At 37.2% G+C, this 27,500-nt stretch overlaps 1 protein-coding gene across 2 annotated transcripts in view; it reads left to right on the top strand.

The window, feature by feature from the left end:
• The window catches only part of ZNF407 (zinc finger protein 407), a 336,175-nt gene that overhangs the window by 186,678 nt on the left and 121,997 nt on the right, over window positions 1–27,500 (top strand). For both annotated transcript variants that reach the window (XM_035317944.1, XM_035317943.1), the window contains exons 5-7: window positions 10,596–10,762; window positions 15,294–15,377; window positions 23,499–23,619. In XM_035317944.1, coding sequence (XP_035173835.1) covers window positions 10,596–10,762; window positions 15,294–15,377; window positions 23,499–23,619 — 372 coding nt within the window. The remainder of the gene's footprint in view (window positions 1–10,595; window positions 10,763–15,293; window positions 15,378–23,498; window positions 23,620–27,500) is intronic.

The following is a 27,500-nucleotide window of genomic DNA, read 5'->3' as shown; positions in this document are numbered from 1 at the left end:
AGAGAGTGTTAGAAAAAACTGTGCATATTTTCTGGGTACCTGTGTTAGTTTCACTGTCACCGTATTTGAGAATGAGATTTGTTTCTTTCCGAAGTTTGAAGAGGCTGATAATGGTTTATCACTGATGGCACTGTCATGTGCTGATGTTGCATCAGACCCGACCTTACATGGAAAAATATCCCATTTTTTACATCAACTATGGCCAACTGTACAATATTTGTATCGTGGAAATTGTTATTCAGGAATGGTTTCAGAGCTATTCTGTAGCTATAACAGTCAGTCCGTGATCTAAATTTACCAAATACCTTTTTGTTGTTGGCAGGGACATATTTTGGTATGGGTAGACTGGAAAGGAAAACTTGGAAAGAAAACTACATCATAATAGGAAAGATAGTGTAATCTTTTTTAATGGCATTTAATCTCCTAAATCTTCTGATTTCATTTAATTTTAAAGGGTAATAAAATATGATTGAAATACATCTGAAATGTAGTTTCAATAAAAGTAATCTCCTGTACTGAAAATCTACTGTTTTGTCAATGTGAAGATTTAGGATAAAACTATCGAAAATGGAAATACTTATTTGAATCTTAGACTTCAGTGGTCTTGCAATTTCTGTTGCACTTTTTTTTAAAAAAAAAAAAAGAAAAAAAAGTAGTGCCAATTATTTAAAAATAATAATGAAAGTTCTTTAGAATTCACAGGAACGATATTGAGAAAATTAATCTGCAGGTCACAAGAAGGTAAGATATAACAGAAACTTGACCTATTAGGGGAAGATACCTGGCAGAAGAATACATTTCTGCGCAGAAAGTCAATTGTTCATGTTCCTATTGTTTCCAAAATGATAGGGACCATAAATGAACAGCTGTTAAAAGCATAATGATTTGTGCAACAATGCTCTGCTCCTCTTGTGTTTATATTTAGAAGGAGAACTGCATTTCGAAATAGTAAATTGGCTTAGGAATCACAACCTCAAATGATACTATCTTAATTAAAAATACATGCATATCTTCGTAATGTTATGCACCTCCTCCATTTAAAAATAGGAAGAGAACAACAATTAAGCACTTTCCATGTGCTAATTTTTGTTTAATTTCGAAGAGTTAACCTTCTGAGAAGAAAGCTTCTGCTGGCACATTAGTGATAAACATTACATTAAAATAGTGATAAATACTATATAATACTCCCAAGTAGACATTTTTTCCTGTCGAATCCAGGGATGCTTTCTACAGAAATCTCAGTACGTTTTAATGAGATTGTACATCAGTTTGTATGTTGTAGTTTAGACATATTGGCTTTAATTATTTTTAAATGTGCAGTTTTTACAGTAGACAGAATATATATGATTTAAGACTCACCACAGCACTCTGAATATCACTTGGCATTTTAGCAAAATGTGTGATATTAAAAAGACCATGAATTTTAGCAAGATTTTCATTATTTTCTCAGACGTATAATATTCCTCTTTGCTCGCAATTCTTGTATTCCACATGTGCAACATTTTGCATGTTATATTAAAACAATTATAGCAGTCTTAGCATCTCGCACTGTACTGTGGCTATGGTATTATCACAAATAATATGAAGTCAACCTAATTCAGCATTTTATGCCAACTGAATACCAGTTGAACTGAATATCATATTTTGCCAAATTCACAAGGAAATCAGAATAAAATCTTGCAAAAACCACATATTAAAAAATGTCTTGATGGGTTGACCAAAGTTAAACTATATGTTTTGTGTAAGTACTGTAAAATCTTAAAGTTGGTATTAGTCTTCCCCTTGCTATAATATAAGCAAAATTGTAAGGCATATATTTTACTTGAGCTTAAACATCTTCCAGTATTGTTGGCAAACTGTTCTGAATGTTATGCCTGTGGACAGAACCCTTAAAAGAAAATTGACTGAAACCACTCATGTAAAATGAAAATGAGCGGTTATTTTGATTATACGAGCTGAGATGCAATAAACAAACAGATGAAAAGTAAATGAGAATTTGGGAATTCTGTTTTTAATACACTGATAATTTGTTAACAATATAAGCTTGATGTACTTTGTCTTAGTCCTTTTGACAAGACTCATTTTGTCGTAGCTGTAGCATCATCATAGAGCCTGATCTAATACTTATAGAACTCAGCATAATCTCATTGACTTCAATACAAGTTGAATTGGACTAATAATGAAAAATCGCATTATAATAATATTAGGTTTAGAAAAAATAGTGCTTATAGCTGATTTGAGTCAAACTGAGTTTGTCTGATATTTTACTGATGTCAGTAAAATCATAATGTAAGTTGGTATTGCTCTGCTCTGACAACTGTGGACTCTTATTCCTAGAACATATTAAAATCACAAACCAACAGTTATTCTCTTAAAGAACTATAAAGATATTTGTCTAAATATAATACCAAAATAAGCAACTTTGTAAAAATCAATCTGTAGTAAGTTTCCAACTGCAGAGATGAAATAAAAGGCATATTGCCAGTTTTCTTGTTTTAAATTTTTATCAGGTCTGTGATATGTTATTTTCAGCGTATAGTCTTACTTTTCCTTTAGGGGATTTTCTGCTTTTCTTTTTGAATTTTGTTGTAAGTGACAGGTTTATTTTATGAGATATGATTTCATGTGAAACTAAATTAAAAACAGCAAAGATTAAAGAAAAAAATCACCAATTGAACATATTTTTAAAAATCTTAAGTTTTAATCTTTTCCTTTAAAATAGCTATTTAACTGAGCAGTCTGATTTAAAAACAAAACCAAACAAATATAAAACCACAAAACTTGTGAGGACTTTATTTAATATATCTTTTATTCTAGCTCTAAGGGTATTTTCTTTCTTCTCAATCTAAAAAAGTACACTAGCCACACATCCATAGTAAATCAATTTTTATTAGTTGAGGTAGTGGTGGAACTATTTATTTATTTTTTTTTTAGAGAATACCTTTAAAGGGAAGTTGTCAAAATCAAAGTCTTTATTTATCTATTTATAAGCATTGCGGCAGTAGGTTGTACTGCAAATGGCTCTGTGTTAGAATTAGCTCATTCTGAGGAGGTTGACGAATGAACAGTGTAATCTGGACTTCTCACAAGCTGGTGAAATTTTCATGTTGATGCTTGAACTCAGGTTAAATGTACTCACTAGATACAAACTACTGCTGGTGTATGGATTTCAGTAACTCTGAGAATAGAAGTCTGAAGCTTGGTAGCATATGTTAAACATAATTAAGAAATAGCTGAACTATAAATACATAGTCCCTTTCTGTACTCTCCAATATGTGTTTGCTAAAAATTAAAAAGGAACATCCTTTAGGCAAGTGAAGCAGTTGCAAAAAGCCTTACTCTCAGCAGTTTCACATCCCTGGTGCCACCCTATTTGTTATCTGTCTGTAATGGCTTAGAAGTTCCCAAGGTGCTCCCAAAAGACTTTGGGCTGCAGGGAGTCAGCCAAACATGGCTGGACAGCGGGCTTGCTCATAAAAGTGCAATTTCTGACTCCTCAGCCACTGCACTCCTTTGTTTCCCGTAACACCTGATGGAACCCCTTGTCCCCTAAGTGCTGAAATCTTCCAATTTTCCCACTTTTCTGTTCTACTGAAATGCATCTTCCTGATACTGGATGAGCTCGGCAGTTTATGGAAGCAAGCCTCAATTCTCACCCTTTTCCTCTGTAAAACCTAGGGTCTGCCCTGATTTTCAGCTTCGTAAAAACATTGTTCTCTCATCATCTCTGACTACATAAAAACAGCTGTCTCTCAGTATGTGAAGCCTTTATAGGAATTTTCAAAGGCTGTTTCAGCTGTAAATGTGAACTGAAAACAAAAAACAACCCCCCGAAAATCCCTCCTCTTTCTTCTTGATGATGTTGTTGAGTGTAATGTGCTTGACACCAGACGTTTTTAGAAATATATGGCATGGTGTACTTTCTCTGATACCATACCACTTTGCTGTTTTACAAGCTTCAGCATGTCACAGATTAAAGCTTTGTTGGATGCAACAAAGCTGGCAATAAATAAACCTTTCTGATGTCACTGTGACCTAAATTAAACTCATTGTGTTCCCTTTATTTTGTCAGCGAAAGAGTATTTTTCATCACTTTTGAAAGACCTGTAGAATTTAAAAATATATATTTTTAAAAATAATTTAGTAGAGTTGGAAATTAATTGTGGGTCAGAGTAACTTCTTAGAGTTGGCATCTCGTGGTATTTAGCCATTAAGTGCTGTTGGGTTATTTTGGATGCAAAGGATAGAAGCATTTAACATGGTAGAAAAATCATAAATGTGAGAACTGACAAATCAGGCGATTGCAGAGAAATACTGTTCTTCTCCAGCATTTGATGAATATACAGAGATGACTTTTTTTTTTGTATTTTAAAATCATACATATTTGAACATAGGATTACTCAGAAGTGGGAAGGAGATGTTTTACTGATTAGACGACAGTTTAGTTTGATTCTTAGAGCAAGTTAGACTTCTGTCCTGAAGGGGAAGCTTTTCACGGGAAAACTCTGAAGGCTTAAACTATTAACTTTGTGTGCTGTGAAGCTGTCTCTTAGCAGTCTGCTCCTGCAAAGAAGCATGAGATTAACACATCAACTCTTACATAAATGGTTGTTTTGTCTGAGAGAGAACGATGACATTTAGCTCACAATTAATAATCCCATTGCTTATCAGGCATCCACCAGTACATAGGGTGAATGTTATTCTGATGACGCTGGTCATTGGAGATGTCCTAAGGATGCAAGTGGCGTTTTGATACAACCTTTGGAACATACATGGTGCTATCTCAAGGTAGTTGTGTCTCTGTTTCAAGAAAAATGTGCCAACATTTGATAGCAGAACCCATATTTACGATCATGCACATCTTAGTGGTTTGAATTTGATCTTCTAAACTCCAATACAGTCTATATTACTCCTAAAAATTAAAGACTTGTGTTTGAAAACATGTGGATGAGTCCCATTCTGTTTAATTTATTGAATTGCAGTTCTGTTTTGTTCCTCTGTTCTGCCTGTGCCTGAAGGCCACAGGCTTTGTGCTTAAATCTACTTACCCGGTAGATTTATTTATTTTCTACAATTCAAACCCTTCTATCATTTTTTCCCTCAGAATGTAATATAAATCTATGAGATATTCCATAATGTGGATAAACTTAGCCAGGGCAGACCAAAAGTTAAAACCTCAGTGATTAAGTAGCATGCGCTGTAGTCACAACTGAGAAATATATGCTGGGGAACTGGTGATAAAGGTAATGGAACTGAAAGGAAAAAAAAAAAAAAAAAAAAAAAAAGCCCACTTTGTAGCACTGTTTCATTAGATTGTGCTAATTCAGGAGGTTGTTATTAGTTTTTATTCCAATAATATGTTCTAGATTCCTCTAGGTAAAGAAAAAAGAAAGTGTTCGAATGCAACTCTAAGTTTTATTGGTATAAAAGCGTTTGAAGCTCTACTATTACACGCAGATGTTCACTTTTTCTGCATTACATATTTGTCCTAGTAAAAACTCAGAGAGTAGTGTTAATGAAACATACCTTTATGTGCGTTAAACAGTAGGCTGTGATGCTATTTTAAGTGAGCGTATGTTATAAAAAGCTCTTCAGCAAGATTGATGTTACCAAATTGACAGAATATTATAACATTGTGGAAGATGATAAATTTTAAACTTTCCATTATGCCTTAATGAATACAATGGGAATCATGAGACTGTGTCTGGTGGTTGCATCATGTCTTTCAGCTGGCTCATAAGGCTGTTTTCCTCACACAAAGTAACCTTTAGTCCTACCTCCCTTATACTTGATTATGTTTTAAAATGTTTTTAGTTTGGAAGATAGAAATGTAAAGTGTGATTCTGTTGTGAAAAGCAGTGATGTAAAAATAAGATCTGGCACCTCAACAAAGTAATGACAATTTTCAGAGGCAGAAAAGCTTGTAAAAACAAGAAGATTAAATTTTAATGACTTTTTACCTCAAACTATACTGCAGAGATGGTGGAGATATGGAAGAAGCAGGTGCAAGCTCTTTTACCTTGTATTTCACCCGTAGGTTTGCTCACCAACGCGTAAATCCAGGCCTACATTTTCCTCTGCTGTGCTTCCATGTTGAAGGCAATGGGCCAACTTTGTCACTTCTGTGAAACAAGGCATTCAGTTTAGTGTGTTAGGACAGGTAAATTTGAAAATGGTGGTATTTCAAAGCTGTAGCAAAGGTCAGAAATTGATGAGTGTAACCTATTGCTGATGCACAAGTCACAGAACAATCTTATTTTAAGACCGAGACTTGAGGTGATGGCAGTTGTGAAAACACTTCTTTCCCTCAGAGCTAAAGATATTTGAGTGCCAATAAATGCAGAGCCCCTCAGTGTCATTTTTGAGAGACTTTACAGAATATGGCATAGATTCCATATCAGTTCTGATGCGTTGGCTGAATGTACCCTACTTCATTTGTTTTTTCTTCGGGAATGTGATACATTACCTCACACATGGCTCAGTTTTCCAAGGTGCATTTGTTTTTACGTAATTCTTTCCTTTAAGTATCGCTTTTGGTGGAAAATTGGATGTTTCAACATCTTTAGTTAGTAATTTACTGGCACTCAATTAAAAACAAACAAACAAAAAACTGAACAGGTACAGTTTAGTGGTAAAATTACATTTTAAAATGTATGTATACATGTATATATTTGTATATATATATACACATCTAAAACGTATGTATACACAGATGGCACAAATGTGTGCTAAGATGGAGGACTTTAATAAAAAGATGACTAAACATATGATCAGGAAAAGCTAATTGAAGGTAGAGAGAGCAGGGATATAAGGACAGAAGAGCTGATGAATTGCAGTGTATGTTTTCATACAGAAATGTGAGTTTAACCTGAGACATGGTGTTTTTTGTGCCATCAGCAACTTTTTGTGCAATCCAATGCAGGGCCCCATTCTTCTGTTGGTTCAGGTAAAGGATTGCTGTTTTCTCTTTTATGAATGGTGGGAGAAGGTTATGTTGGCCCCGTTGATGAATCATGCAAAAGCTTGTGTTATTTTTTCAACAATTTTAAATTAGTTTCTTTTGCTTTTCTTGCTTGTTCTGTAAGGAAGCATGGGATTTAAAAATTAAACGTGGAGCTCAGGGATGTGGGTTACTTTCCAAATGTGGAAAAAGTCTGCTTGTGAAAACTGTGTGAAACATATTCTGACAGGCAAAACCTTCTCCACCAAGTGATGCTTATACAGCAGGGGCATTTTGTGTGTTGAATGAACCAGGAATCCTGTAGGGAGAAAACAAACAAACAAGCAAACAAAACAAAACGTTCCTAGTTAAACTCTGGATTGGTACGTTCATTTACATGCTGTGTAAACTACACTCCGCTGCTGCTGCTGCCGACCAGTTTGTGACAACTGGCAATACTGCCACCTCTTCGTCTAAAAAAAAATGATTAAAAGGGCTTTTACTAACTGTTGGTGGGTGCAAAACACCAGGAAATCAGCAGCAGTACTGTTGGTGTCTGTGCTTGAACAAGATGATTCAAGGTACATGAAAATGCAAACATACTCTTATAAATTTCGATCAGTAATTCTTGCTTTAAAATTCTGTTGCAAAAGTTGGAAATGAGCAATACAGACTTGCTAAAATAACGTCTGCAAACAAAGAAACAAAAAATGCCTGATTAATTTAATAATTGTTTATTTAAAAAATATGTAAATTGAAGACCCTCAGCTGCTCTGGTATCTCTGAACCTGAGACAGATAGAAATAACTGTCATCACTGAAGCTTCCTGTGGTCGTTTTGTATCCTTCTTTCTTTAAAGGTGATGGATCCAAAAAAAAAAAAAAAAAAAAAAGAGGAAAGAAAAGAAAAAGACTAATAAAAAAATAAAAAGGTTGCTTAGGAAAGGTCAGAAACCTTATTTGGACTGCTACCAAAGGTACACACAGGGCTTAGTTAGAGATGGAGTTGCAGCTTTAATTCTGATTTTTCTGGCTTTTGTCACTTCAAAGACAGACTCTCAGTGTTATTTTAACATTTTTATTGTGTGTGAATAATAGAGTACACATTGAGGTTCAATAGGTGCAATACTGTTAAATGTACGTCTTGGTGGATTTAAAAATGAGGGATTTATTTTGTCATTCATAAAGTTGTAATACAGTCTGGAGAAACTATTTGTTAAAAGATAGCATCTACTTAACCTGCTTATTTATTTCTTGTAGTAGAAGGTTAGATCCACAATAAATACACGAGGAAATAAGTAGATAGGGGAATTTATCTTAGAAATAAGATCCCTGTCACGCTTTTGAAATGTGAAATGCATGAAGACCTGTCAGGGAGATATACGGACATGATATTTTTTTACTGTGCATTTGGAAGTATTTAGCTATATTTGTCATTCGCTAGTGCCACTAAGCAGTGATCAAGTGGTATAGTAATTTGAAAGTCTGCTTTCAATGCAGCATATATATATATATATATTTACCATTGGGATATAGCAGAACTGCACACAAGTCTTCTTCCACTCTCTGTGAAAATAGCTTTGTGGGAAAAATTAGGATTTGTTGAAATAGGTTGCTTAAACATGGTTAATTCATTTTTAAATATGTCCTTTAAAGAAATCTTTAGTTAGCAATCTTATACATACATTGAAATTGCTATATTTGTACTGCAGTTGGGAAAAAACAAACAAACAAACAAAAACACTAAGTGCAAACTGTGGCATTACTTTATTAAAACATCTAGCTTTTCCCTAAATTATGGACAGCAGCATACCTGATTTCATCATTTTGCTTGCAACTTGCCAGAAATAATGCATCTTTGATAAGGCTGGCATAAAAGATGGACCTCGCAATGCAACCAAGGGAAAAGTAGTCTAGACAAGTGAAAATAGAAGCATTTCTTATGCTAGCACATTTGCTGTTGAAAATTGTGGTTATCAATGGATCAGACAAACCATCTTTACAGAAATATCACTGAGTATTCTGAAATACACAAAATTTACCTCTAAATATTCTTAAACGTGAGAAGCCTCATTCTGGTTGTACGGAGGCCAAATGACCTGTTCTCTATGGTGTAGGTAGGCAAAAGAGGTGAAATCTATACTCTCCTCATAAACCTGACCTACTGACACCGTGGTCATATCTCTCTGTCATCACCTCCTGACCTGCACTGCATCTGTGTGTCCTCTGCAGAACAGACGCTTCTTGCAGCACCCCTGACTGCATGGATTTTTCCCAAATAAGAAAGAGAATTTTTACAGTATAATGCCGAACGCTTAAATAATAGCGTCAGTGTCATAATGTGTATTTCACTGCTCAGTGGTGGTGGTGGTGGTGGTGGTGAATTAACTGGGCTGTAACAATAACCCTGTAGCATGCTTCTATACCTGCTAAGTAAGTAAACTCACACATACGATTAGGTCGAGCTGGTTACCCCCATAGTAAAGTTTACCTGATGCTTTACATTGTCTACATTGAGATACCTATGTATACACAGATTTATCTCTTATCTTTTTAGGCAACTCTTCTGGTTCTGTATTTCTAGTTTTTTGTATACTTTATACATATATTCCCTTTTCTTAGCAGGGGACAGTAATTTTATTCCTGCAAAACATGAAGAAACATTAAAAGCGTCATGCAAGATGATAATAAAAGATTATTTGTGGCTAGATCTCTTTGTTAATTTCTTCTTTAAATTTGTCAGCATAAAAATACACGTTATATTTAAGAAGGTGAGGCATAATGCGAAGGTGCAGTTTGATGCTGACAGCAGAAAATGAGAAAGGGGGACAAAACCCTTTCAGTTGTTGTGTTAGAGCTGTAAAACACAAACATCTAAATTGCAGCGTCTGCTCTAACAGAAATCACAGCATGAAAACGCAGAGATGAAACAGGGTTTCCTTCGATGTCAGCTCACTTTGCATGCTGGTATGAAGTTATCTTCATGGCAGAGAGCTGGGGCGGCTCTGCCCAGCAGACCGAATTGCCTTGTCTTCCCCCCCCCCCCCCCCCCCGTGCCACGACTGGGATCTTTTTATGTTTCCTGTGGTAGCGCTGGGGAAGAGAACACATCATCAGAAAACACTTACTTCCATTTTTGTAGCCCCTTTTAAAAACGAACCAACCCCCCCCCCGCCACACACGCACACATTTTCTTCGCGAAGCAGTTTGTGTTTATTATCGCCAGGGCGTTATTACAAGCAGTATTTCACCCCGCGCGGCGGCGGCGGCGGCGGCATGGCACCGCACGGTGTGATTGTCTGAGTAGTTTAGTATGGATAGCTTTTCATTTAGCCTTTGCTCTGACAGCCCGTGCCCTGGATAAGTGGCGCAGGCCTGCACAGGTGAAATCTATTCTCACATTTGCCTCAGGGGTGACTGGACTGTAACAGAATTTTTCAAACCCGTTGGGCCCAACCGCAAAGCAGAGAATAAATGGCTGAAGTGCCAGGCCTCGACAGAAAAATCAATGCCTGGTTATACAGACATGACAGACCCGGTCTGCAATTCTCTTCACGAAAGTCTGTGCATTTACCACGCTTCGGGTTAAAAACATGCCTCTTCGCTGGGTTTGTGCATGTTGCCTGCTTTTAATTCCTCCTCTCTCACCCGCCCAGGAAATTCACATGTCACCTGTGTGACAGGAGCTTCACGGAGAAGTGGGCGCTGAACAACCACATGAAGCTGCACACGGGGGAGAAGCCATTTAAGTGCACCTGGCCCACCTGCCATTACTCCTTCCTCACGGCTTCGGCGATGAAAGACCACATTAGGACTCACACAGGTTTGCAGCGTGTTTTTCCCCGGGGCTGTGGGGGCAGACAGAGGTCCGGATGGAGAAAGCAGGAAGGGAGCGACTGCCCCCGTGCTAATAAGCGAAACGGCTTCATTTTTGGAGGGTGCCTGTTCCCACCTCTCCTGCAACACTTGAAGTTATTGTTTTGGCATCCGAGAGCGCGTTAATTGCGCTTCTGGGTGGATCGTTCAAACGTAGCTCATTGCTTTAGTGAAGTAAAACACACGTACAAGTACACATCCTCGTAGCATTGTCTGTGATGGTCCTTCACTTACCACTTAAATGATGGATAGAGCTGCTATCAACCAAAAAAATTAGGCTTTATGTAAAGAAGCTTGGTTAACTGGATACAGGTGCAAAGGAAACAGCAGAAGTAATAAGCTCTTCAGCACTCGTTATTTTTAATGGGAATCCTTTTCTCTCCTTGCAGTCTTTGTGTGTGTGTGGCACTGCATGTGCTCAAGTAAAATACCCTCTGAAATACAAGCTTGATTTTTTTTTTCTTCAGAGAACTATAATTACTTTTTAAAAAAAATTCAAATTTGCCGATGTATTTCAGATGGGTCAAGTGAGCATTTTTGTAAAATATGTGCTTAAATTTAATTGATTTAAGTTATACAAAACCTTTAGCAAGGGAACAGGCATTGTTAATTCTAGGTTTGAAGTTAAATAAAATTTAAGCTGTGACAAGTGCAGTGTCTAGAAAATAAGTGCCTGTGAAATATGCCGAAGTCCTTAAAAATACAATTCAGTGCTAATAACAGTAAATATCATTTTTCATACAACCAATACGTGACATTGGTTTCAGAAGAAATAAATGTATGGAATGCAGATTTTGAAATTCTATTAGGCTTCATATAATTATAGTACATAAAGAAAAGCGGTATAAGGTTGACATTACATTATCTGAGCTCTTTGAGCAACTTAGACATGTGTGTGGTTGGGAAAGTGGAAAAGAGACCTAGAAAAATCATGCTACGCTTACAGCCTGGCCTTTTTCCCACAAAGATCAAATGCTGTGTTTTCACTTGAAATAAAAATATTTGTTTATTATTCCTGAACAGCTTCATCCCTATTTTCTAAAAATCTGTGCTATTGCTAGAAACTGTAGGTTAAAAGTTCCTCCAAAGCTGTTTGTGGGAAGCCCAGGCCTCCTTAGCTTCTTTGACAAGGGTGTTGACGATTTAAGGTCTCCAGCCTGCCCTGAGAGATCACTTATATCGAACAGCAGATGAAAAGCCAGTGCAGATGTAATTTATCGTCGGCGTTTCCTTCTAAAGAATAATTGTGGAGACTTGGCTAGATCAATAATATGGATTTTTGTTGTTAGGTCTTGTAGTCTGCACCATAATGAGAGATAGGGGACAGTGGCTGTTTTCTAATAGAAAATAAAGGATTGGTTTCCGTGTCTTTCTACATTTGAATGCAAAATGGCACACTTGAAACTAATTCAAGTTGTTAAGAAAAGGACCATTTTCTATTGCATTTCTGCTATCATATAAACATGGCAAGTTAGATCAGCCCCCTGTACAGCAGGTGAAATATTGCCTTTACATTTTCCTAAAAGTTAAAAAGTCACAAATTCTGAAGTGGGAATGATAAAATTGTTAAGCATATCCAGAGGCATGTAAAATGCATCTGTGTATCAATACATGCCCATAATATCAAATGAAATATTATGTCCAGATATGAGGGATTCAACCCACATCAAGTTTCAGGGCTAAGAAATACTGCACAGTTGAACTTAAAGTCGCACCTAATGAAGTTTTCTGTGTGTGTTTGTATGGATATATGTATTTGTGCATATACCGCGATACATACACACATACACAAAGTACATACATACAGATACACATAAATAAGGTCATTATTTTGTTAATATGTCTAAAAATGAATGTTGCAGGAAATTAAATGCATCACCTTCTTTCCTAGGATTAAAAAAAGGGCCAAATCTCCTTCACTCTGGTGTTTTCAGATCCAGGCCTAAGTGACTTGCTCAAGTGTTGTTCCTTCATGAGAGCCCCCATATCTGATCTAGAGGAGTGTGGAGTATTTAACTGTCATATAATTTCATAGGATGGATCGATTTCCCTGTTTTAAAGCTGTTGCTTGGTTTAGAATCATTTCTCTGTGGCTCAGAAAGCTGTTCCAAAAGCCCAAATACAAAATATCCGGTAAATTCGTAGGCTTGCAAAGATGCTATGGGTACTCTGCGTCCTCATTAGTGTAGGAAGCTGCAGGCCATACTGAAGTCTGCTCTGAGATGTTAAGCACAACATGAGCTAATTTATGACAATATATAGATGATGAACAATTTCTTGGTAGGCATGGAACAGCATTTAACTTAAAAGTGTGAATTTTATGCTGGGGTGTTAGGCATTAGAGCTAGTTAGAAAGATTTATACTTAAAATCGATTAATTAATTAAATTAATATTTAATTATAATTAAGCAATATGTATAGTCCTTCTATTCCTTTTCTTTGATATTTTGATGAACTGAAGTGCTATACAGTGAAGATCTGATTAAAAAAAAAAAGGAAGAAAAAGATTATGCAGGAATCTATTGTAACAATTACGTATTACCTCAGTAATAATACTGACGAACATTTTACAGTAAAATTCAGAATTTGTTATATCAGTTAGGATGTATGCATTTTTCATGTGAAGCAGATAGAGATTATTAGTATGGATTTTCATTCTGCTTTTCCTGTTTCGAGCTTTAATCTGTTATAATCACTGATGGCTAGAATTGACATGTGAAAGGAAGCACCAAAAATGTTTTGTACCTAGATACTGTCTTATGATACTCTCATCGATGGACCAAATTTTCAGAAAAGCTCCAAAGCCTGTATATTTCTACGATTCTGTGGAAATTTCCATCTGTGGTTTTCATGATCAGATTTGGGTCTATAAAACAATGCTTCACTTCACCCTATTTTGAAGCGAAAATTAATGTGTGCCGCTCATATTTCATAGCCTAGCTCCCTGGTAGAGGTTAATCAGAGTCTTTAAGAACCCATTTTAATGCAGGGTTCAGGCTGCCTTGGATGTCTGGAAGGAATTGCATCCCTCCCCACAGCACAGGGCCCCGGCCTCCTGCGCCATGCTAAGTCTGACGGGGAGCTGGGGTGCCCATGGGCCTGGCTCGAGGTAGCAGTGGATGGGAGAGAGCAGCCGGTCCCTGTGGTGCTGCCTGGGGAGCCAACCCACTCATGAGATGGTCTCTTGCTTATAGTAATGCTGCCCGAAGACACAGTGCTTCCCTAGAAAGTCGGCGTGGCTGGTTATGTGGGAATAAACGACCTGGAGGTTTCCACCCCTCCATCTTCACAGGAGGACATAGCAATTTGACACTTGACCTCTTAACCCAGGCATCTTTTGTAGAAACCGAATTTCCTTCCCAACAGGGAAGAATCTGAAGGAGACTCTGAGTTTCAATGAAGTCAGCATCATTGCCCCACAGGCCCCCTCTCCAGCGTTACTGCAAAAGGAGACAATTTGGCTCCAAAGGACTAACATGACTCTTTTCTAAAAATACTTTTTTAATTTCAGTCTTATCTGAGGTTATTGAGTCCATATCTGAGGCTAGCAATATTAATCCATAATGAACTTCCACGTGGCCTTTATGGGATGAAATTGCCTTGCATGTTAGTACATTCTGAGTAAAAATATTGCTGTGAAATGATAGACCTTATTTATAGCCAACAGGGCGAAATCTTAGCTTCTGTTTAAAAAAAAAAATAAAAAAATAAAGAGAGCATTTACACACTTTTAATGAGTAGTGAGCTTGCCAAGATCACTCAAATTGTTCCAGAGGTTTGGAATGAAGATTTGTCATTTGAAGATGAACAATACGAGTTCTGCTGCAATTTCAGTAGCAATCCCCAGACCTGTTTTCTTTATGTCATGAAAACTTTAGAAACATAAACAGAACTGAATTGCCACTGGTATTGAATAATGTGGCTTTTATTGTTGCTTGGGCTCTTCAATATATTCAAGAAAATAATTTAATACTTATTAATAAAGAGAAGGTAACTAAAGATGACTGTGATCTAGTCTGTTGAAAATTTCTCAGTATCCGTAATTTGTTAGTAAATTCAATATATTTTATTTAAGCAGAATCATATATACAGTATATTAACTTTTTTTCCAGGCAATCTTTACTCAGCACAGAAAGGCCAGATGTATGGGAATTGTAAAAAATCAGGATATGCATAAAAACTGTTCAAGTGCATAAAGCAGCCCCATCTGGAAGACATCTAACAGAAATGAAGTTGTACAAAACCATTCCATTGATAATAAAGCTAATTTTTATGGGTCTGACAAGTATGTAATTATGTTCAGTGGTGCTTTTCAGATTTTATCACAGTCAATAAACCGCAGTGGTAATTTCATTCCCATTTGACATATTTACATGGAAACATTTGATTGGAGGAATTAGTAACCCTGAAAGCCTTGATAGATATGTTTTAATGATCTGTGACCTCCGCAGTCCCTCATCTGTTTATTGTTGCAACAGGCGAGAAGTCGTTCCTCTGTGACCTTTGTGGCTTTGCCGGCGGGACACGTCATGCCCTCACCAAGCATCGGAGGCAACACACAGGTCAGTAAAACTGTCTTTACTCCCTGGTATATTTTCTCCAGCAAGGCAGTCCCTCTACACTGGGGAGTAAAGCAAGTCAAATAGCACATTACAGCACAAATAATACATTGGCTCACTGTTTACTTTGCCTTTTTTTTTTCTTCATTTTTGTAGAATCTGTGTGCCCAAGGTCTGCATCAAATATGTTAGCTGTGAGTTTGAATAATTGTGTTTGGGGGTATTTTTGGTGTTTTTTCTAAAGAAAGTAGAATTGTAAAGACTGGTTTTCTTTTTTAAATGAACACTAAGTATACTTTTTTTTTTTTTTTTCCAAGGCCCAAATAGATTACCTACTGTGAAGATTTTGCAAGAGTCTGCTAGAATGTCCCTGGGTGAAAGTTAGAGGCTACATATAGATTAATCCATTATTTTGGAGTGAGACAATGTTGAAAGCTAGTGTTGTTTCATTTGCCCTTTTGTAATTTTAAGATAGTTTGTAATTAATAGATGCTACTTTAAAAGTTACCACACTGTTAGCATGTAAAGCAGGATTTATCTCCCAGAATTAGTAAAGCTTTCCTACCACCTTGTTATAAAAATTTAATATCAGATAAAATTAAATTGGTTCTTAGCTTCAGAAGACCAGAAAAAGTCTAAGTATTAAACATTTATTAATACATTTTACCCTAATTGTGGTTTTTAGCAGTTCCTAGTATTTGATTATTTGAATAGATTTTGTTCAAACAGAGGCAGAAGTGTCTACTGCTTAAACCACTGCAGTTTTTGTTTTACTGACTAGCATGAGAATAATATAGTATCAGGAATTGCTGTGTGAGTTAAGTGACCATTGTCTAATGTACACTGGAAAGAAATAGCTAACAAATGAGAAGCTGTAGTTATATCATGAATTTTCCATGGATTTTTCAAAGGAATCTCTGTGGGAGATTTTATTATATCCCTGAATAATCCTAATTCAGGACACTTACCATCAAAATGCTTAATTTCCTGGAGAGCAGCTACTCTCTTTCTTGAGAGCCTGAAGCCATTCTTTTGACCCCGTTTTCAGTTTATTAAGGCAACCATATTTGGAGGAAGTCTGATGCTTGCAGAAAGGTGGGGATTTTGGTGTTGATCTGGAAATACTTTTGAAAGGATTTGTTCTCTGTATAAACTATGAAAGGCCATTTTTTTTTCCTGTAATTCTAACTAATAATCATACTTCTGATTTTTTCTTCCGATAACAAGGAACATACACTTGTGATACAGTACTGCCACAGTCAGTTCCCCTTCACTGTAACGTTTGTATTTTTAAAATGTCCAAGAAGAAGCATTTAAGCATAATAGGTTTAGTAGTAGTGCAGTCCATGGATGGTAATGAGCAATTGTAACCACTGGAATAAAAGTTGTGTGCTTCAGTTGTAACTAATTGTGTCCATTTTTCTGAAACTTTGAAGAATTTTCACACGTTGACTGAAGCTTACCAAATCTGGGCTGAGATTGAAAATTATTTTATGTTATTTTTAGTAGACATAAATCATTGTAATCAGTTGGATGGGAACTATCTTTTGCTTTTTATTGGCCTGCCATGGGTACACGGGGATCATGTGTAGGACTCACAGTGAGTGCAGCCACACAGATGGTAAACAATGATTTCAGAATGGAAAAGTGGAACAAATGGATATGCTTGTCTTTACACGTCTTCTCTTTACCTTTTATGTGAGTACGTATCTAGTGTATCAGAAATGTAAACCCTTATCATAGGTTATATATGTATGGGTTTTGTATCAATAGGCCACAAGCTAGTAGAAAAACATATTTTAGTATTTCCTGGATTATGTCTAAAATTAGGCTGAAAAATTGTATGTTCCTCGTGAAAAGCTGTCCACATTTTGGATGGTGTTTTGCCCTTCTTTTGCCAGTTTGGTAGAGGCTTTTGTGCTATGATCACAGGGATTCACAGGTTATAGATCATGAAGCTTGCGTCTAGCAGGCATAACTTTATATTTTATGTCAGGACTGGAGGCTCGTTATTACTTTGCTATTAACTTTATACTATACAGGACAGTATCTCAGAGGCAGAGGGATCTATCTTTTTGGCATTTATCTGCCTCTGTGGCACAAACAATCAGAGATGATTCTTTAGCAGAAAAATTATCTGTAGCTTCTATTTGTTTCAAGGAGAATGACACAATCCACCTTTGTCTGCACTGTTGCGCTTACATGGGTTCCCTTGTATTTTCATCCAGTGCACAACTTTATTTCAGTTCTTAGCTGCATGCACTCCTCTTTGTACCTGTATTTTTTCTTCTGTGTCCCCAGTTGACACAATTTTCCCTGAGCAGAATGCCAAAGCAAATTACAGTCAGGTTTGAAAGGGATAGGTATCAAAAATGGTCTAAATGGCTTAAATAATTCCCTACTGTAACACAAACTGTCGAGGGGGCTGACAGAGAACATCCTCCAATCCAAGATTTACTTCTATCACCTGTCAGAGACCTTTGATTCAAGGGCAAATGAGCAAATCCTCAGAGGTAGTTGAGGAGTCTTGACCAGCTTAACAAGCCTCCTCTCATCCCAGCCTCAAGGTCTGAGGTGTCCTGACACCCCCAGAGAAACGTTCAGCTGCTCTGATAGATATTTGACACAAGAAGGGAAGTGGCTATAGGACTGGCCACTTAGACTTTTGATGCTCCTGCTTCTTACTCTATTTCTTCTCTTTTTAGACAAGATTATTTTTAACCAGATTATTAATTCCTATTTTGTCTCGGTAAAAAAATCAAAACCTGCCCTAAGACAGGAAAATAAATAATGTTGCAAATTTCTGTGTTGGCTGCATTTAGAATGAGTTGAATTCTACAAAGAATTTAAGTGATTATCAGAATTTTTAAATAAAAAATAGTAAATAAGCTCTAAATCACCCACCATAAAAGATGCGTGAAACATACGTGCTGTATCATGTATTTTAAATACTTTGCCTTAATCAGAATCAACTATAAAATGACAGGGGGAAAAAAGAAAAAAGAAAATAGAATTGTTTCTGGCTTGAAATAAAAACATGAAAACAATTCTTAATTTTAAAATGTGTTTGTTTGTTGTTGTTTTTTGTTGTTGTTCTTGTTACTGTTCTGCTCTCCTTCTTTGTTTGACTTCATTTCCGTATCACTGTAGTTTTAGTTTCTTCTACATTTTTTTCCCAGAAAACCTCCATTTTGTGCTGTCAGAAGTGGATCATTCCAACAGTGCTGATCAGTCACAAGCTGTGTTCTGTTGTGTGGACCTCCTTTTTTATGTTAGTTAGTACTCCTGCAAATTGCAAAATCCCCATCCTCATCTTTTACACAATAGCAAGCCACAGTTGCTTCTCAGGTCATTTGTGGTGGCATCTTCCTGGGAATCACAGAAGTCCATTACAGTAGTAGAGTGTTAGAGGGTAAGTACACTTAGTGTACACGGCAGCTCTGTGGGGGTTACCCTGAACCTCTGGAAATGCATAAGCAGGTTGTGTCTCCGTTCAAATATTTTCATGACTTTTTGAAGATGGTGGCTTATATCATACAGATCGCTGTATGAACGGTTCTACTCACTCATTTCAATCTTGCGCTTCTCAAGACATTTATAGGTCAATGTAATAAAGAAAGAAAATTTAATAATATATGTGTTTTTATCCAGATGAGTGACTCACTTTGTGTTTCTATTTCTCATGTGAGCTGCTCTTTGACTTTAATGTGTAGTTACATTACTCAGCATTGAATTTAATGTACAGTGTATCCTCATCTCTTCAACTTCCCCACCACAGCTTAAAAAAGTAATAGTGTTGAATACCACAGAATATGTAGCACAGCTAAGACGACTTACCGATCTTCTCAACAAGACACGAGGTGAAATTTGAAGAGGATCTGTGTTGGTTTTCATTACGCTTTGTGCCAACATTTTCAGCACAGAGTAGAACTTAATTCAAGCAAACTTCTAGCCACAAATGACACCCAAACCCTGGGTATCTTAAAAACTTTCTCTCTGCTTAAGAGAAATTGTCAAGTAGATCATTTTTCCTCCCCTTTGGGTTTGTCATAAACAAACAAACAAAAAGTAATTAAGGATGTAGTTATTTTTGTATGCCTCATATGCAAAAAAATATGACCAGACTAAAAGCAAATAGCATTTGCTTCAATATATTTCAGTCTTCGTTAACAAGCCTGTAAGTGTCCCTACAGGGAACAGTCTCAACAAAAACTAGAAGAAAACACCTGTAACCTGTAAGCAGAAGGTCACGTTTCGAGGTCTACTCATTCCTTAGGACAAATAAAACTTCTGGGATTCTTTCTGTCCTGCGTAGCACATCCTGTGAAAGACAAAGAGGACCTAGAGCAATGGTTTCCTTTTGAGGAAAATTTCTTCCATCTTGCTAAGATTCTGATTAGTCACTGAAGACTTTTAAATTGAAGGCATCATTAGATTTATTTATTTTTTCCTTCATTTATATAAAAGCTGGATCTTCATATAAATGCTTTGTATAATTTATGAGTGGAAGTTGTCTGGACAGTCAAGATTGTAAATAAAATCTTCACTTTGCCACCCACAAGTAAGCATCTATCACCAAGATTTGTAATTTTTGTTATTGTGTTATTTCATTTTTCTTCTAAAAATTACATGTTGAGAACATAACTGCACATAGAAATTTATGATTACGGCAAGGTATGCTCTGTGTCCTGAAAAGCTCATCATCAAAGACAGAGAACTAAAAAGAGGTAATTTAAGAGAAAAGAGGAAGGAAGAAAGAAAAGGAAAGCTGTAATTTGGGATGAAAAGATAAGACGGATGCTTAAAGAAATCAGTGCAGAATTTGAAGGATACATTTTCAGAGATGCAGGAGGAAAAAAAGCCTTAGTCATGATTTTTTAAGAGTAGTAGAATGTGCAGAGCTGAGGCTGACCAGCTTAATAACTGCCTGTTATGTACAGAGTAGTGCTCCCCACCATTTCACCCTTTTATTGATTTCTTTTGCAAGCTTTGTTGGAGCTGAAATTTTGTGTGTCAGGTGACTTAGACAATTAAAGTACTTCAGAGGTTGCTCACGGTATTGTCAAAAAAGCAAAGCCATTTCTTCTTTTGTGATGCTATAGCTAGAAATCATGCTTTTTGAAAGTGCTTATGTTAAAAACAAAACAACAACAAAAAACACACATAGATACTTGCTCCTTTATTTTGGAAGATGTGTCCTTCCTTTTTGTCCCATAGAGCTTTTCGACCACCTGGGCATTCTGGGGCACCTGTCCTTCTCTTTCATGGGTTTGTTACTGATGATAGAGTTAGAAGTTGTGAGGCATGAAGAAGTTTTCCGTACTTCTAAGGGCTGGTGGCTTTTTTTTTTTTTTTTTTAATCTCTAGATAGGTAGAATTTGTCCATACTCCCACATTTTTTGATACACTGTTTTATAATTATTACATGCAATATTATTTTTAAAATGCTGTCATTATTGCATTTTTGATTTCTGTGATTACAGTTTTCTATTAATTAGATCCTTGACTAGGGCTGAGAGAGAATCCTTCTGGACTGTTTAGTGGCAGCCAGTATAAAAGTCAAATGAAGTTCGATGGCTGAAATGTCTGGGGGCAGGGATTGGAGAAGGAAAATTGGGACACAAAGAGATAAAGAACGTTTTCTTCTGAAGATAATGAAGAAAAAGAATATGAGTAGTAAAAACTACTGCTGCTACAGCTCTTCAGACCAACCCTGCCCTCAACCCAGAGAAATACCTAATCTTTTAGATTTTTTCTAATGTACATACCAACCTGGTTAATTTTTCAGTAAAAATAAATACTATTCCCCTTGTGCAGCTGCTAAGAATTATAGGCCATCCTAGGCAGTCATTTTTTTTCCCCAGTTTAGTTGGCTTCTGTTGTGTGGTACTGCTGTGATGTATTTTCTGTCAGGTGAAATTTATACATCGTCCACTTGACAGGAGCAGTTAGCCACAAGGATTTCCTGAGGAGAAACTTCCTGGAGCAGTGGGCAAGGATTATCATTTTTCTTCTGGTCACGATGGACTTTGCGAGCCCTCCCGGCTTCCGCGGGCCCTCACTCATCTGTCAGCTCCACTGGCCCTGCCCCAGCACAGCAGCAGCCCTTCCCCAACACGTCCTCTACCAAATGGTGAAATAAAAATCCACGCGTAGTTCAGATCTGCTTTTTAGCAAGCGGGCAAGCTCGCAAGGTTCAAATGCATTTTAAAGGAAAGAATTTAAAGTAAGCATCTATGCTACCTAAGATGCCCGTAGCTGTACTACTTGGGCTCGAGAAGGTTGCTGTCTCTGATGCTAGAAGGTAAAATAAATCAGGCACAGGAAACCTTCGGTGCAAGAACAGGTTGTGTTGCTAGGGAGTCTATGGGCTCCCAGAGAGTTTAATTGAAGATGAAGCCAATACCATTCAGGCTGTTGGGAGAATCAGTTTCTCCTGAGCAGAGAGTCAGTGTCTGACAAGAAAACCCCATTTGGGGCAGAAAGACATACTTTCTAGCAATCTCAATTTGTCCAGCATAGAGGCTTCTGCATTGTGTCCTGCCCCTTAACCTTTCCATGTCCCATGAAACAATAAGTGAAAAATAATAGCTGAAATACTCCGCCGCAGCTGCTAGAAGCAATTATTCCAGCTCTTCATGGAGCTTTCAGAAGCTGCTCCATTGTCCATCCTTACAGGCTTTTCAGGCCCAAGGACCCTGCATTTCTTCTTTGCTTGAGAGGGGGAGAAAGCAGTCTCCAGGAATGAGAAATGCAGATTTTTATGTCTGCTCAGAATTCTGGCAAAGTCCCTTTGGAAGTCCTGATTGTCTCGTGCATTTAGCAGGCTTGGAAAATCCGGCTTAGAGGCATGGCTGCTTGGGAGCGGCCTTTTGCTAGTCATGTGTCTTCTGCTGGTGATGGGTTTCTTGCTGTCACTCTGAAAATCTGCAGGTTGTGCCTCCTTAGAGACTTAGGGTTCAGTTTTGAGGCCTCCTATTGTAGACCTCTGAACAGTCTACAAGGTAGGTGTCTGTCCCTCGCAGTTTTAATTAGACTTCTTAAGCTAGGGATGTTGATTCCTTATGTAATCTTTAAGATATAAATACTTCTGAAGGCTTCCACAATACGATCAAGATTGCCTATGTTAGGAGCTGCCTTCTGTCTTCTGCATACAAAAAGAAACCCGTCTCCTCTCTAAGTGGTAATTATATGTGCCTTTAAGCCTTTAAGAGTATTTCTGGTGCAACTAGTTGGAAAAATGGGATGCAGGTGTCTTAGCTGGGCTTCACAGTATGTGTATCTGTCATGAGATGTTATCTTAGTGCTCTCAGAGGGCTCCACCCCTCAACTGGAATGGAAAAATACTCTTTTTACATAATAACTTATAAGCTCGAGTAGAGATCTTTATCTTTCTTTAATTAGTAGTCCTCTAGAATTTTTCAGTGCTGTTATACATTCAGCAGAGATTGAATTTTAGTCTTCTGAAAATATTTAGTCTATTTTTTTCCCCATTAACCTTTTACTTTTTTTGCTGAAATTGTCCCACTTTTCAGAAAATCTTCACAAGGACAGAAGAATAGCAAGCAAGAGAAGGGGGATGGAGAACTGAGTTGTTTCATATTCTTAGTCCCAGTTTATGCATTAAAAATGTTGGAGCAGAGATATATTTAAAAAAAAAAAATAAGATAATTTATTCCTAGACATATTCATTTCTGAGCACTGAATGCAAGCTCCAGACTGATTTCTCACCTTCTGTCTCCAAAAGGATTTCTTCCTACTCTGTGTATGGGCCCAGCTTCAACTGAAGATGCAGGGTGAGAGGAATGCCTTTCTCCTGGTGAAGATATTTTCATGACACAAGGCCCATGTAACTTGGTTACCCTGCTTCATGCAGTTCTTTCTCTTCCTTTTTTGCTGTTATAACACCGCATGGGAAGTCAGCTGGTTTCAGATGTGTATATGCCATACTAAGAGTAGTATTTCCTAATTTATACCTTGTATTTGAAAATTTCTTTTTCTTTTGCTGTTGTGATCTATACGCAGACTAGAATCTCTCCCAAGGGGTTTGCCAGAAATTTAGATTTGTTTTCCTTTTCTGTTGATGAAAATTGATAATGCATATCTTCTCTTGTCACCTTCTAGGAGAGAAACCATTCAAATGTGATGAGTGCAACTTCGCTTCCACAACACAATCGCATCTGACACGACATAAGCGTGTCCATACTGGAGAAAAGCCTTACAGATGTCCCTGGTGTGACTACAGGTAATGAGTCATTAACTAAAGCATGATGAGAGAAGGGTTAAAGTGATCAGATGAGGTTCATTTGAAGTCACCAATAAAAATATATTGCCATTAAAACACCATCAGGGCAGCAGTAATTGCATATTAAATTAGGAGCTAAATTTAAAAACTTAGTCTTCAGTATTTAGGTATTACTTTATAAAGAAAAACAAATGATGGGAAACCTTTTAGTGGTAACACTGCATTGCTAATGTTGAGTGTTTGTTTCACAGCTGCTCTAGTGTCTGTTAGAATTCTCCATGGTGAGACCGCTTATCTGCATTGCCTTTTCAAATCAGTTGCTGTTTTGAAATTTTTCTCGGTTGAGTTGCAACCATTTCACCAAGAAAGGAAAAGTCCCCTAAAAGGCTTAGCAACCTAAATACTCATCAGACACTTATTAGAACTGGAAGCAACTGGAACTAGTTAAAGAGCCACAGTCTTTTTTTCTGCTTCAGTTTTCCTTCTGCTTGCCAGCCAAGTTGGTTGGGTGAGAGTGGCTGTAGGGCGGTCGCATAGCAAAATCTCCCATGTTACACCATGAAAACCCACCCTCTTAGGACTGTAGATTAAGTTCTCAGAAACCATATGAATGGGCAGGTGAAATTACTTGTGGTGCTCATCTCATGTGTCTTTTGTTGATTATATGCTAGTTAATAATGATCTCATATTGCTTCGTTAGTGATTCTTTAGTTTTCTTAAACATACATCCCCTACAGTCTTCAATATCTTGCAGTGAGATGGGTTGTATGTGTGCATTGTAAAAGAATCCATAGAAGTTATTCATAAGCAATTTACAAGAGTTGACATTCAAAAACTTTTTAAAAAATTGGTATTTTATTTGATAAATGGTATATGACTATGGAATTAGATGCATGTGCTGTGATGCATGCACGCAAGAGGAGAAAGTTAAACGTCCGATTATACCGCTGTAGCATTTTTTATTTTCTTTTAATGCTGAGCATACAACTGTAATGTTCTTTTAGTATAAGTTTTCATGTAGTTTCCTAAAACAAGATTGTATAACAAAAGCTAGCCACTTTCATAATACCTGGTTTCAAAGTATTTATGAGCCTCTTTAAAGAAAGCTTCTGTACAGAAAGCTTCTGCAGAGATCATGCATTTTCTGTACAAAAATTTTTGTTGGTCTGTGCATATGGAGCAAATGTTCTGTGAACTCTTACTGAGCTCCCATTAAATTACTGCCTAGAACTGTGGAGAAATGAAATTGATAACCTGGAGGGGGTGGCTTCCCTTTCTGTGCTTCTACCTTATGGCATCCTCCCCACTTTTTTTTTTTTCTTTCAAAAATGGAGTGTTCCTATTGGCTTTGATAAGTCCTTTAAGAAGGATAGGTGTTGTTTTATTCATCGAAATGGTTATGTTAAAAGATCTGTGTTGAAGCAAGTGGGAGCATATATGTGATAGCACAACATGCTGTGCGGCAGTGAAGGTGAAAGGAGTGCCTCTCTCTTTGAGGATGCACGTCTGGGAAGGCTTAATCTTGTGGTCATCCACTTTTCATGATCAGGAGGAGTAGTCTTACTACAGAACTAAGTAGAGAGGTGAATTGCAGGGGGTTTGAGCTTCTGACATGGAGACACTACAGAAAGGGAGCGCTGTGGGTATGAATCAAAGTTTGCAGTTTGGGGTTTCTTACACTTGCACAATGAGTGGAAGTAATTCCCCTGCTCAATACGACAAAATAACTTTAATGCCCTGTGCAGTGAAAGACAGGAGATACTTTTCTCAGATGGACAGTTTTTTGTCTGGGATAGGAATTTCAAGAAATGACAGGTTTTTACAAGTATTGTATTATATTGGATGTTATTAGAGAAAAAGAAAACATAACTTAGTCATTTTATCAGGATTAACAAGAAATCTCTAAGACCCCCTGCCTGTATATTATTGAAAAATAAATGCTTCATGATAACAGGATGCTAGTTTCCATTCCTCATAAGCAAATTTTGACTCTTTGGAGGCTGAGCTCTACAGATACCAGCTGATGCAGCTTTGATTCTGCAGGAAACTCGTTGTGAGCTCAGCTGCAAAACATCTGGCAGGGATGCAGCAATGAGAGCTGTGCTGCTGCTGCTGCAAGCTCACAGAGGCAGCGAGGCGCTTTGTGTAGCAGCGGAGGAGCCAGCAGAGGGGCTGCTGTATTTATTAGCCCAGCAGTCCTGCTTGTGCCTGCCAGTTTCCACTGTCCTGGGATATTAGGCAGCCTTGTTGGCAAATATGTTTTATGTGATGTGTCCAACTCTCTTTTTTTTTTTTTCTCCTTTTTGTTTTAATATGTTTTTAAGGAACTCACACTTTGCCTCCTTGTCAGCACAGCCAGTGCTACCTGTTTTCCTGAAAAGGTATTAGCAACCCTGTAAATCATGTCCTTCACACCAGTTCAGCAGATCGTACTTACTCTTGTGAGTGTCACCTACAGAAAACCTGAAATTGAGATTTTAAATTCTGCTGGCCCAGTGATAAAATTCACCCCCGTGCCTGGAGCCTGAGTTCTCACTTTGGTGACTCCAGCTCAGCCGGCGTGCTCTGAGTTCACCCAGGCTGTTTCAGATGATGCTGTTGGGTGTTGCTTGGCAACTGCAGACTCTTTAACGACCTTTGTAGCTTCAGCGAGAGGAATATTCCTCATTTTGTGCATGGATCCGGAGCAGAGCACTGTTAGTGCTATCTATCCTTGTGCCTTCTTCCACTGATGGGTGGAGTGATCTCTGTGTTCTATAGTTTGGGACACTTGAATAAACAAGCTCCGAATACAAGATGCTGTAATTATTCCTGTCCGGCTCTGTGGGTTCTTAGAGATGACTGCTTTCAAGCTTTTCAGTTCTTCAGGAAGAAATTGTGAACGGTTACCTTGCAAAACCTCTTGCCTCTTGTCTAGCGAGCTAAAGGCTAGTTGACCTTATCTACAAGTACAGAAAAGCAGGCTATTAAAAGAATTGAATCTGAATTTAGGAACTGCTATGAAAATCTGAATCGTTTGTGACTATACAGGCACCTATAACTTTTTTTTTCTTAGCTGCAAAAACTAAAGTGAAATAGACTGTAAGGTACCATGGGGGAAAAGATCTTGGCTGCATGGAACAGCAAAGGGAATATGTTCCCTCTAACACTCAGCATGGGAAAGTCTTTTCTTAACTAGTAAAAGACATGAATGGATGCAGTTTCCCCAAGTGAATAGTAAACTAATCTAGCATTTCCATCGCACAAATTTTATATTCTCAATAGCACACACATTCCCGAAAGGAAATGGGAAATGTTGGTCATTTTATTTCACTGAATCACTTTTATAATCTATGTTTATGACTGTAAGTAAATATTATTGCAAAACTAATATCAGCCACCTCTACTTTTTGTACTTTTTGTAATGCTTGGTATTTATTTTTCTCTAAATCTTTAGTACATTGTTAACAAATAAGTGAACTTCTGCTTCACTATATAGCAGTATGAAACTTCTAGTAATTATAATTAGAAATTACATTTTCAGTCTGGTTTTTAAAATACAATTCCTTTTGAAGGAAGAAAAATATATAAGTATAGAATATTATATGAATAAATATTATATAAATAAAAAAATGCTTGCTAAAAGTTTCAGCTATATATTTTTTCACATTTGTATTTTAAAGTTAGGGTAATCCTATTTAGATATTTTTAAAACTGATGCACATTTTTTCCTTTGGATTTTCATTTTCAAATCACAGTGTGTTTTGCCACTCTTACGTTATTGTACTTCATCACGCAAAAATATTTCTTCACTCCTAATTAAAGTTCACAGCAATTCTGTAATACAGCATCAGCCTCATACACCAGCATTATATATGCAATGCTTATTTTATATTTCTGAG

This window comes from Oxyura jamaicensis, chromosome 2, assembly GCF_011077185.1.
Source record: "Oxyura jamaicensis isolate SHBP4307 breed ruddy duck chromosome 2, BPBGC_Ojam_1.0, whole genome shotgun sequence".
In the NCBI taxonomy this organism is placed as follows: Eukaryota; Metazoa; Chordata; class Aves; order Anseriformes; family Anatidae; genus Oxyura; species Oxyura jamaicensis.
Note: the sequence above shows the minus strand (reverse complement) of the source record. Positions and strands in the feature narration are given on the sequence as shown.